Below are 12511 nucleotides of genomic sequence, written 5' to 3'. Positions count from 1 at the left end.
TTCTGGCGAGAAAATGCACGAAAAATAAATTTTAATAGAAAATCCAGCCGAACGGTTCCACAATCCAAATAACTCTGTTATCGGATTCAGTCCACAAACCCAAAAGAAAACCGCTACTCAAATTGTCTTCTTCGCTTACAGGATCAGCCCTGTTTCGTATCAAGAGATTTTTCTTAGACAAAGGAGATTTGAAGATATCGCCTTATATAGTTGGTGCTAAGGAGTTCATTGAGAACTGACTAAAAAAATCTTCTTTCTTCCAGATGTTTCGCGCGTCTCCCTAACTAACAAAGAACGATCTGGAGTTTTCCTGCCACGTAAGAATCGTACACTTGTCGCCACGTGTACTCCTAATTCAAGAGCATCTATCATTTATTCATTGGTATTGTGTTTTTCAATTAATTTTTCATATGAATCTGAGGCTTAATTTTTATGCAAAAATAGTAATAGTTTTAATTAACTATTTACATTTAAATTTATATTTTTATTATACATGTTTTAATTAATTTTATATAAATTTTAATATTTAATTTAATATTATTAAATTCATTTTCCTGTGAATTGAAATTTATGTTAAATGCATTTTATAAATTATTTTAAAATTAATGATGCAATAAACAGTTAATAGTTCCAGCTTAATATATTATTTAATAACCTAATGAGTTATATTAATATAAACCCAATTATATATAAAAATTAAATTAATAAATTTGAAATTAAGTATTTATATAGAAATTTATATATTTATTATTTTGAGAAGAGAACTGATAATCTTGATCAAAATCCAAGAAATTGAAAGAACAAGAAAACTAATATACTTTTGAGAGATTCTTCAGCAGTTAGTTACATACAAACCCCTCGGATACAAAATCAGAATTGATGAGGGAAGAATTAGCAATGAAAGAGTTATCAAATTAACCCTACCAACTCCAAGGCAGCTGAAGTCCAAAAAACGAATTTAATTCTACAAAAACATTGATGTTAACATTGTTGAGTTTGAATTTTCTATGTCCTCTGGTGGGGGCTTTATATACTTCCCTAATACTTTTTGGTGGTGTTTTCTCCTCATCCTGCTTTGTTTCTCCCTGCTTTGTTGCCTCCTCTTCTCTTTCTGCCGATTCCGAAGATCCCTTTCTTTCTCAAACAAACCTTGCCAGAATACCTCTCCTGTTGATGGCCATAACCATCTTCTGTTTGGGTGGTCAGAATCTGCCTCCTCAGCTAAGTCTTCATCCATGCTCTTTAGGGTGGTGTATGAGAACCATTTGACCCACATTTTCCCTCTCCTGCTCTTCACTTTGTGCTGCTCTTGCATCAACCCAGTCTCTGGGTTCACATACACCATCTGCCTTGCACTGTGGTATGCCCAGACATTTATGAGCAGCTCAAGAACTCGTGAGTAGCAATGTTTATCCTGCAATTCCAAAATGCAAAACGTGTATATTGCTATCATAGCTATGCTAATTACCGGCAATATTCATTTTGAGGAACATTTGAGAAGTAAAGGAAAATAAATTCTGTACCACACGATTGACTCTTGCAGTGTAGCCCACAAAATCTATTTTGTTGGAATGTTTCAATTAATTTTTGCTTAATATATAATTTGATGTTTTCTTTACATTTTCTTGATGTTTTCTAATCCACTTAATTACAAGGCAAGACTATTTATTAAAAAATTTATAGATGTAAACTGAGGATAATTTGAAACTAAGGTCTCTCACGTTAGGCTGGGAAGTACAATCAGATGAACTCTCAATAAAATCTTGATCTCCACTCATGAGTTTACAAACAAATTCCAAAAAGGACAGGAGACTATTTCTGGCAAGAACACAAATGAAGTTACCTTGGATAAACTCAGATAACAATGCCCACTCTCATGGTGCTCATCATACATTTGTGCATCCAATGCATCCACAAGCATTCTGCATTCACCACAGTTCAAGCTTAATGCCGTGACAAATTTTTTGAAAAAACTCTCATAAGAGTGGACAAACTTTAAATTCTCAGTAAGTTAACAAGAACTTTTCACACCTTGAAAACATCACAAACTCTAGGAAGGACCGCGTTGGCAAAGCCCAACTCAGCATGACTGACCATGTATCCCCATCATCAGGCATAGGTGGTAAATAATGCAAATCTTGCTCAACACCATACATCCTCCTAAATGCCTCAGAAAATGCTGACCTTCAATCAGTCATTAGAAAAAGAAATCAGCCCAAATTCTAAATAAGAGAGAGGACAATTTGTAAGATATGCATAACAGAATATGCAACAGACTGCAGAGCTCTTACTTGCAATTGCCAGCATTAATAGCATCACAAAATGACCAAAAATCTTGTTGCATCCGGTTTCTTGGATCCATGTCCATGCGAACCCAAAAGTAGAGTGCATCCCCATGCATTTGTGTTTGAATAGCATCTAATAATGCCTTTCCAGCAGTCATAGATAAAGATGCCTGCTTGAACCCAACAATTAAAAGTGGAAGTGTGAAAGGCAATAAACAAGGTACACAATGCACAGATCAGACGTGCATTTCTTTGCATTCCAGACCCAAGAATACTGGAAAAATATGTGAAAGTGCAGATTCAAGAGTTTCATTCAACAACTTGACTATTTTCAATTTCTTTCCATCTATATAAAATCTGTAACACCCATAAACAATGTCTTTGTCCTCTTCAGAACTGCTCACTCATAATCAAGGTAATGATAAAAAGTACTAGTGCCTCGGATCCCAATGCAAATTGTATAAAAAATTTGTTGCATTGCATGCAACAGTAGATCCATGAAATTGACCCTAAAAGCTTCATGGTCTCAGTGCTTGCTGGAATGTTTAGAAGCTGCCAGACATTTTTCAATGTATACCTGACATGACAGATTGTTCTGGCAAGTTTAATCTTAAGGAACCAAATCGTAGAACACACCAGTTTCAAAATGAGATAAAGCTTCATGGTAAACACGGTCAAGGAGAAAAAAATGAAACACAAGATAGATGCAAAACATAGGGTGTAACACTACCTTCCTTGCTGTTGCCCTCCAAGATTGAAACCCTATCCAAGCATTCTTGTGAATCCGGTCAATTCGATTTGCAAGTGCAAAAAAAGCTCCATATTCACCAAGGATATCCCTATAGTAAGGATTATTAAGGAGTGGTAGGCGAGAGGGTGCATCAATATCATCTGTCCCAGGCCTTCTACCTTTTGTGGACTGCAACCATATTAAGTATACATCAACATCATACAGTTGATATAGTTTTTGAGTTAAAATTGCATAAGAATATGAGTTCCCTTAATGCAAGAATACGAAGAAGATAATGATGAGGAGCATATGTTACAAGCCAAAACCAACTCCTAGATAAAGGATAATTATCGATCCATTAACTAAATGGCAAACAAATTGTCCAGCATCCAACTCCCACAAAATAAAAGTAATTTGGACAACTGGTCAGAAATAAAGATATAAGGAAGCAAACTCACCAACCCTACTCCACGATACAATGAACTAAGGTGAAGAAAAGACCAGGTTCCTTCTCCAAAGTATGGTTCATAAATGCACAATGGCTGACCTGTCCTCTCAAGTTCACCTTCATCCCTTTCACGTAAATCATTTCTAGATCTATCAGCCCTTTTGGCACCTCGATATACTTCCTCCCACGTACCATGAGGTTGATCACTTCGATCTTTTAGCTGCACAATTTTCCAAAGGATATCAAATTTCTCAAAGGATGTAGTCAAATAAAAGAGAACAAGAACATTGGTTCAGTCCAAGGCATATCATTGCCCACAACTACTTCTTACCTCTTCTTCCTCTCTTCTCTTTCTTGCATTAAGGATCTCATTATCTTTCTCTTCTTTCCAAATGTCATATGAGAATGATTCTTCATTAGGAGCTATAGAACCAGAGCTCTCACTTTGTGTATGGTTCCACTGCTCCTCGATCTTCTCTAAGAATCTAGAAATTCTCAAAGTTCTGTCTTCATATGCCAAATTTAAAAAAGTTTCAAATAGATGCCAGCGCCATTCTTCTTTCAATTTGGAAGGAATTTGCACACAAGCTTTAGGAAGAGCAACTTCTGAAGGGAAGCTGATAACTTTTTCAAGCAGAGAAGCATAACCTTCAACAGTTTCTGTAACCATCAGGTTTCTAGCAGTACCTTTTCCTACTGAAGCAATATTGCGAGCTAGAGGTGATAATTTTCCATTTGAAATCACTTGCAATATAACCTGAGTTAGAACCCTGATTTTCTCCCTAGGGAAAAGAAAGCCATTCACCCTGTCATCAACCTAATTGTTATTGCTACTATTGTCAGTATATTGTTTAACAGACACAAAAAAAGGAATATATATTTTGATACATTTTTCAATATTAGCGCCAATTATAATGGTTTCTACATTATCACACAAATTATAGACATGTTAGGTAGCCAGGAAGGTATGTGGAGAGTAGTAAAATATTTAATAAACATAATTAAACTATCTAATCATGTTGACACAAATTACTAAGCAATCTGAAACTGATATGATGAGAAAGAAATGAGAATCCTTTCAAATAATGAGGGATCTAGTTCAATTACACCACATGGGCCAGGGGAAGATCAACAAAAACCTAGGATGAAGTTATGAACAAAAGCAGAGTGGCTTTTCTTGACATAGAAGATTGGAAGTTGAAACCTCTGAATAGAAAGGCTGAAACACAAATATGTTTTTGCTTTTCCATATACTAGGATAGAGGCTTGATGAGTGAGTTAGCTATGCATTTCATCATACAAATTATCCACGGTTAAATTTATGTACTTTTTAAATACTTCTGGTGCATGAAAACAAAAGAGAAATCAGCAAATTAGGAACATACATATTTCCTGATCATATGAAGATCTGGGGCTATGATGGGTTTCCCAATGCACATGGCTTTTATCAAAATTTCCGGAAAAGATTGCTCCTCATGGAAGGACCCATATACCACAATATCAGCTGCATTTAGCACACTGCCTTCATCCCCATCAATAGCTATGTGCTTTACAGCACCTCTTGGATAACGTAATTTAACAGCAATTGCCTGAGGAGAAAATGAGATCATAGAAATTTGGTATCTGTTTTCAGAAACAATGAATCAAGATCAGCAACCATTAATAAATCATACCTCAACAACCGCACTGTAATTACTGATTGTATTCCCGCTTAAAACAATGATTTTGAGATGAGAATTTGAATTATCATCAAATGGGAAGTCAGAAAAAAGTGGTAACAAAGTCCGCAATATGAGTGCATGCTCCAGCCACAAACCCCTGTACAGAAACTGACTTCCAACAATTGTAATGACAACATCATCAGGCCCATAACCCATTTTCACACGCACATTATCTTTGTACAATGCCACCATAGCATCTGCTTTCCATGCTTGAGCAGGAGAACCCGGAATTACATAATAGTTTCCAGCATCAAATGCAGAGTACATCATCTGTATTTTACAAATTAAACCACTGGAGATAAATATGGACTTTAGCACCAACGCTAAAAGTATAAGCTCTAAGCATAGTCATATAAAAAAAATGCGGGGTTGCAATTTGTTGAATATACAAGGTATTTAATTAAGTGAGCCTTCTATAGAGCGGCATTCAATCAGCATGCTATGACTTGGGCAATCTTTGCTGATTGAAAAGAAACAATCATAGCAATTAAGACCTGGGAAATTTAAGTAGCATCGACAAGATGAGAAGCTTCATAATAAATAATTACCGGCAGGACAGGGTTTGGGAAGACGACTACAGTAGGACGGTTAAAAACTCTTTTCCAATCATTCAAAAGCTCAATTTGCCCATTTTCAGTGTACTGTCTTGAACGGACTGCAAGTGTTCTTTCATGGATGGTCCATATAAGAGGTAAGGACTTGAAAGGCTCCTGCATAAAACTGTAAAAAGTGAAATCATTCAAGTTAATAGACTCAGACAAGTAAAAACGCACACAGATCAACTCAGTTATGATAGTTTCAATTCTCATACATGTTTCAAATAAAATAAACTAAAAGTGAATAAATATCCTCCACCTACAGTGTGTAACATCAGATAACAGCCCTTGTATTTTGATCCCCATATGATGTTAAAGTTTCAGGTGCAAAGCAATAAGCAGATTTTTTTGTCTCACTTAACTAAGGAAAGATAATTGATTTTATTGGATTAACAAAAAAATAAATAAATAACTTCAAAAATGAAGATGTTGTAAAAGGGAAATCCAAATCTTCATACAAGAAACCTCAAGAATAAACTTTTAAAACAGAAGCAGCAGAACAAGGGATTAAAGCAAAGTATTTGGATCAGAGCAAATATGTATTAAAAATAAAACGCAATGACAATATATCTTACCATGAAATAACATCCTTGGTTTCCAATGAGTTCACAAGTATGCCATCGAAACTGCAAAAATAAAGCATCATAATCAGATGTGACCAAAAAAAATCTTTAAATAAAATGAGACACACCAGTCTCAATAATTTGAGAAACTAATGACAAGCTACCCCAAATGGACACAAAATCAACTTGATTGTCACTCATCAAATTTGTTAAAGCATTAAAATTAATCAACACAAAACTTGTCCTTAAAGTAATTCAGCTATCTGCATTATCCAAAAGCATCAAAACTGAGTTGTTTGATGATCCAGTAATTAGATAAAAAAGTTATAAGCAAAGGTTTTTCCCCAGGAAAAGCAACAACTCTCAAAACGGTTCCAATTTAGAACAATAATAGGAATCAAGGAATTCAATGAAAGAGGTGAGGTTGCCTTAAGCCCCCACAGAAGGTTAGGCAAGGCACAGGCAATAAATGGTCATCAGTAATAACCATGACATCACACGTAATAGTTTCGAAATTGAGCAAACATTGCATCCGCTAACTTATGTAAGAAATTCTCAAACAGTTCCTTTTTGGAGATTCCTATAAGACATGACAAGTTAGAAATTTTCAAGCAGTATCTTTATAAACATTTATATGAAACATTAATAATAATACTAGTTGAAAAGTTCAATATATTAGTTAGAGTGAGACTCTTCATACATTAGCCAATCAACAGCAATTTCCGTCTTGTGCTTGCTCTGGAAAATGGTGACTGGGACTCCTATGCTCTTCCATATGTCATGTGCAGGACCATCTTCAACTGAAAAAACCTGCCAAAGAAATTACAATAAATTTGATTTTAAGATACACTACAGATACATTATCAGAAAATTCTGAAGTTACTCCACTTAATTTCTGCAAGAATCAAAAGCAAATGTCCTTTGCTAGCAAAACTTAGTGTTACTCATAGAGTCAGTAGGCCTGTAGCATCGGCCAAAGTAAGAAATCCTATGCCCATCAACCATGGGTATGTGAAAAGTTTTTTACACTATATTTAAATATATGTGCAATTCAAGAATGACATTTTTCTTAAGCACTCAAATCACCATATCTCAGTTCAAATATTTTTTCTTCTCTTAACCTATGCAACTCAATAACTCATAAAATCCTGCAATTAAAGTTTCATACTACCAAAACTAATAAATTAATTATATTCCTATTTATGACCACAAAATTTCCCAACAAAAGGCATTGACCATATCTACCACCCCCTCTCTCTCTCTCTCTCCTCCCCTCCCCTCCCCCACGCCACCCCCACCCCCACCCCAACCCCAACCAAGAGTGAGATTTTAAGTATTTTTTTTTTAATTTCTGTATTGTTATAAAAGAAGAGCATAAAATACCTATTATCCTGAAGACCTCAAGTTACTTTGTCATACAAATCTCAACCTCCATGAGAACATAATTACCAAGTTGATTTTAGTAACTCCTTTCTTGCCAGAAGAAATCACTACAATCTAAGTCATAACCAAGAGAAAACAGACAAAAGATTATCTTTATAATACTGTGTTGGTTCGGATTGACTTTCTTTAACATAAGTACACAAATTTCATTCATAACAATCCATTTTTCACAAATTCGATTCAAACAATCCATTTTTCCTCTTCACTGAATGCATGAAATAAGAGTTAGAAGCAGCAAAAATACTACAAATCAATTTGACAACCTGGATTGTATAACCAATCTCCTGCAATGCGGTTGCAACAGTCACCATCAGCAGCTGTTGTGGATTCACTAACAGATCGGCAAAGACCTGCATTTAAAAAAAAAAAAAAGGCTAGGTAAAGAAACCAACCCTGATGAGAACAATATGAAGCCATAAAACAAAACGGGCCTTTTAACATATAAAGCCACTGAACAAGTAAACAAGAACAAATTTCAATAATGGCAACAACAATGGATTACTAAGCACTGACCAATGCGAGCTGGGGCTTCCCATACCCGAAACGATGTTGCGTTGACGACAGGTTAACCTCTCTAGCTTCCTTTTGAAATTTCTCCATAAGCTTTGAAGGCTCGAATTTGATGTCTTCTCCAAAATCCAAAATGCCCATCTCCTTTAAAGGCAACAAATCCCCAGATACCATGTCCATTTCTTTCCAAGAATCCTGTGATTTCTCAATCACAAAACCAGGCAAAAACATTTCGAAAAGAATCAAAAAGAAGAAAAATACAGCCATAGCACAAATCCATTGGAAGTTATTTAGCTTCTTGAAAAGCAAGAAACGGGAAAATCTTGATCTATATCTCAGCCAAACGGGATATCTCTCGCTTCTAGCAGCTGAAGAAGAGCGCAAAAGACTTTCCCTCTTCAATGGAACCCCAGTGTCCAGAGAACCCATCAATTAGCTCCAAAATGGACTACAATTACATGCAGATGACGTGAAAAAGAAAAGCAAAAACAACGACACACCCAAGAACACAGTACTCTTCCTCAGTGATATCTCATTTAAAGTGAAAAGGAAAAGCATAGAGTAAATTCAAGATGCCTGTGAGTTGAGTAATAGAGAGAAAGAGAGAGAGGGCAGGGGAAGGTCAAGAAGCCAAGGTGCAAGACGGGATTTTGTTCTCGACTAAAAATTCGGAATCTTGTATAGGGAAATTGTCCAAGCGGCTCCTTTTTTTTTTTATTTGATTAATTAAAAATGTGTTCAATTTTCCATTTTTACCCTTTTTCAAGTTAAAGACATATATTTTTATTTTGATTTTGTTTTATAATTTAAAATAATAAAATAATATGCCACAAATAAATTACATTTTTCAATAATTAAAAAATTAAAAATCTGTTTTATAAGAAACAGGTGAATAACTGTTAAAAATACTATAATAATGATAAAAGAAATGACTATAAGTACATAAAATATTAATAAACGTTTAATGTTAAATTTTGCTATTGTACTATTTCAAAATTTTAATTTATTTTATTTTTAATTTTTGTTTAAATTAATTCATAAATTTTAATTTAAATTCAATTTAGTTTAAAATTTTAAATTTATCAATTAAATTTTTTGATTTAAATAAAAATTAAAAAATTAAATTTTTTTAATTTAGATTAAATTTTTTAATTTTTTAATTTAATCTTAAAAATTAATAATTTTAATTTTTTATTTTCTTAATTTTTGAGTTAAATTGAATTTAAATTAAAATTTTTAAGTTAAATTAAATAAAAAATTAAAAATAATTAATTTAATTTTTTTAATAAATAAGGGGGTATAATTGAACTTTAAATTAATTTGTTTGCATGTATAACAAAACTAGTGAGAAAAACAAAAGACTAGTTTATTTAAATTTAAAATGGCAAAGATAAGACAGCTTTTTGCCACACTTGAGGATAAATAATTTCCTCTTTCAGTATTTATTTTTTTTTATCATTAATAATTTAATTCAAGAAGGGAGAATCTCTAGATAACAAGATTTGTTTTATTCTCGTTAAATCGTTTCCCCTCTTAACATGTTAATGCTTACCTGTTGTTTATTATTTTTTTCATATTTGGCTGCTATTAAAAAATTCAGTAAATGATGTTATTTTATTTTATTTTATTTCATATATATATATATATATATATATATATTAAATTTTTATTAATTATTTAATATTTTTAATATTTTAGTTTATTATTTTTTTATAAATTAAAATATTTTATCTCTCTAAATTTTTAATAAAATTTTCATAATAAAAATATAATAATATAGTAGAAATATTGAGTAATGATATCAAATAATTTAAAGTCAATTTAATTATTTATATAATAAATATCAAAATTTTATTACATCATTTTAATATATTAAAGAAATATAATATATTTAAATATTATTTTTATTTATTAATATTAATGTTATTTTTAAAAATAATATTAATTATATAAAAAAGCAAAAATAATGTGAAAAAAATTATATATACATTACATAAAATTATAAGTATATATAATAAATATATGTTAATATATTATAACTTATTTTATAATAATAGTTACTTATTATAATATTAAAAAAATAACTATTAAATAATTTATAATTTTTATATATATATTTTGAAAAATTAATAATTTAGTTATAATTTAAAATAATTAAATAATTGATTAATAAAAATTTAATTTAACAAAATTAAATTAATTATATTTTATAAAATAATTGTTTTATACAAATATATTAATAAACTTAAAGACATTATATTTTATAATCACTTAATTATATTTTATAAATTATATTAATATTACTTTTATAAAAAAAATTATTTGATAATATTATGAAAAATATGATGCTATAATATTATAAAAAAAAATGATCGTAAGTAGCTTATCGGAAATACCATAGATTAAGAGAGAGAGAGAGAGAGAGAGAGAGAGAGAGAGAGGGGAAAGTACTCTGTGGCCCTTGGCAGTTGGCAGTTGGCAGTTGGCTTACACTTGCTCTCCATGCTATCTTAAGGACACGCATTGACAAAAAAAAAAAAATTATATAGAGTTACTGTAATTTCCTGTCAGTATTAGCAAACCATTGACGATAAATTATAAAGTGTGTTGATGTATATGTACTTTTATTCTGAAAATATAGATTTTATTCCTTTATAATTAAGTAAAAGTTATTTTATTATGTTTAATGGGTATTATTTTTTTAGTGTTTATAGTGTATTTAATAATTATTTACTATTAATAATTAAAAAATAATATGATAATTATAAATTTTTGAGATCACTCATATATATATATATATATATATATATATATAATCATTAAGTATATGTTAAAAATATATAATTACTTAAATAATAATCACTTAGAAATTATAAAATACATCTAATATATATACACCTCTCTCCTAAAAATAATAATGCGTGTAAATTTCTTAAAATTAAAAATAATCGATTTTTTTTATTTAAGATAGTATTATTTTTTAATATTTTTAATATATTTAATAATTATTTACATATTTAAATTATTTTTCTCCAATAATTATATTTATAAAAAAAAAACCTGAATTCGCTATTACCCTGTATAATTTTTGGATCCAATAACTCATTTAATTTTTAAAACTTAACGATTAAGTTCATAAATCATCATGTATATATTTATCCATTAAATTCATATTTATAATTTTTTTTAATAATATTTTATTTATTTTATGGGTTTAGAAAAAATATTTTATTTATTAACAATGTAAATTAACACATTTTAAATAAAAAGTTTAATATTTTGAAATTAATATATTTTACAAATTAATTGTCAAACAAGAAGACAAATGGGTGCCTGGCTATAGCTTTCCATCAGGCGTTGAACAATTCCATTAATTTAATACCTAAAAGGGTATGTGATTAACATAAACCAGTTTCCCTCTGTAACACGAAATCAGCCTATTCTAATAGTGGCATTTACCCAACACGTTTAATAAATTACAAGCTTATAAATACCCGCGTGATGCTGCGGTATTATTAATTTTTTTAATTTATTATATTTATATTTTAATAATATAAAATATTATTAAAGTATTATTTTGTAACTTATAAATAAAATTATTATCCATCAATAATTATTAAAATCATTTCATCGATACAATTGAAATAAAATTTTAATCATTTACTATATTGTCAATCAGTGATGTGTACTTAGTTTAGTTTAAGACCAACTAATATTAATAATATAATATTTATTAGTAGTTATTATAATACATTGAATAAAAATAATTTAATTATAAAAAAATATTTAATTGTAAAGTCTAATTATAAAAGAACAAAATAATAATAATAATAATTAAAAAATAAATTAATTAACCCATCTAAAAAAAGTCTAACACTGTTCTTATAGTAATAGGTTTAATTTCATATTTATATGCACATCGTTTTAATATTTTTTTTAATTTAAATTTAATATATTATAAATTATATCAAAATTTAAAAATAAAGCAATTTTAATTTTTTGTTACTTATAAAACAAATTTACACATTTAATAGACTAATAAATCTAAATAAATGTTATGAAAAGCCTATAAATACTATTTTTAGATACCAATAATAATTACAAAATTATAACAATAGAAAATAGTAATGTCAACCAAAATCTTAATATTTTAAAGTAGTGTTTATAGAAAAAAAATACAAAAAAAATATTGCTAAAATAGATTATTATACTTTC

General features: G+C 30.0%; 1 protein-coding gene across 1 annotated transcript; it reads right to left on the bottom strand.

Moving 5' to 3' along the window:
• Positions 1-792: 792 nt before the first annotated feature.
• On the bottom strand, positions 793-8959 carry LOC110667009 (uncharacterized). Its single transcript, XM_021827702.2, has 14 exons — positions 8300-8959; positions 8050-8136; positions 7044-7153; positions 6356-6406; positions 5733-5904; positions 5137-5454; positions 4849-5052; positions 3795-4280; positions 3474-3683; positions 3016-3204; positions 2292-2455; positions 2032-2184; positions 1844-1922; positions 793-1414 (listed from the first exon to the last, which is right to left on the bottom strand). Exons 1-14 carry the CDS (start codon positions 8723-8725, stop codon positions 965-967), a joined length of 3099 nt encoding a protein of 1032 aa, XP_021683394.2. The 5' UTR covers positions 8726-8959; the 3' UTR covers positions 793-964.
• Positions 8960-12511: the final 3552 nt, after the last annotated feature.

The sequence above is a fragment of the Hevea brasiliensis genome, chromosome 9 (genome assembly GCF_030052815.1).
Source record: "Hevea brasiliensis isolate MT/VB/25A 57/8 chromosome 9, ASM3005281v1, whole genome shotgun sequence".
Lineage (NCBI taxonomy): Eukaryota > Viridiplantae > Streptophyta > Magnoliopsida > Malpighiales > Euphorbiaceae > Hevea > Hevea brasiliensis.
The sequence above is the reverse complement of the archived record's forward strand: the minus strand, read 5'-3'. Positions and strand labels throughout refer to the sequence as shown.

What these genes read in the sequence shown, in the direction of transcription:
- LOC110667009 (XM_021827702.2), bottom strand. Translation starts at nt 8,725, where the DNA reads ATGGGTTCTCTGGACACTGGGGTTCCATTGAAGAGGGAAAGTCTTTTG. An exon ending in ATTGCTGTTGATTGGCTAAT is followed by an intron (nt 6,407 to 7,043) that starts GTATGAAGAGTC and finishes TTATTTTTGCAG; the next exon opens with TTTCGATGGCATACTTGTGA. An exon ending in TTCATATGATCAGGAAATAT is followed by an intron (nt 4,281 to 4,848) that starts GTATGTTCCTAA and finishes AATAACAATTAG; the next exon opens with GTTGATGACAGGGTGAATGG.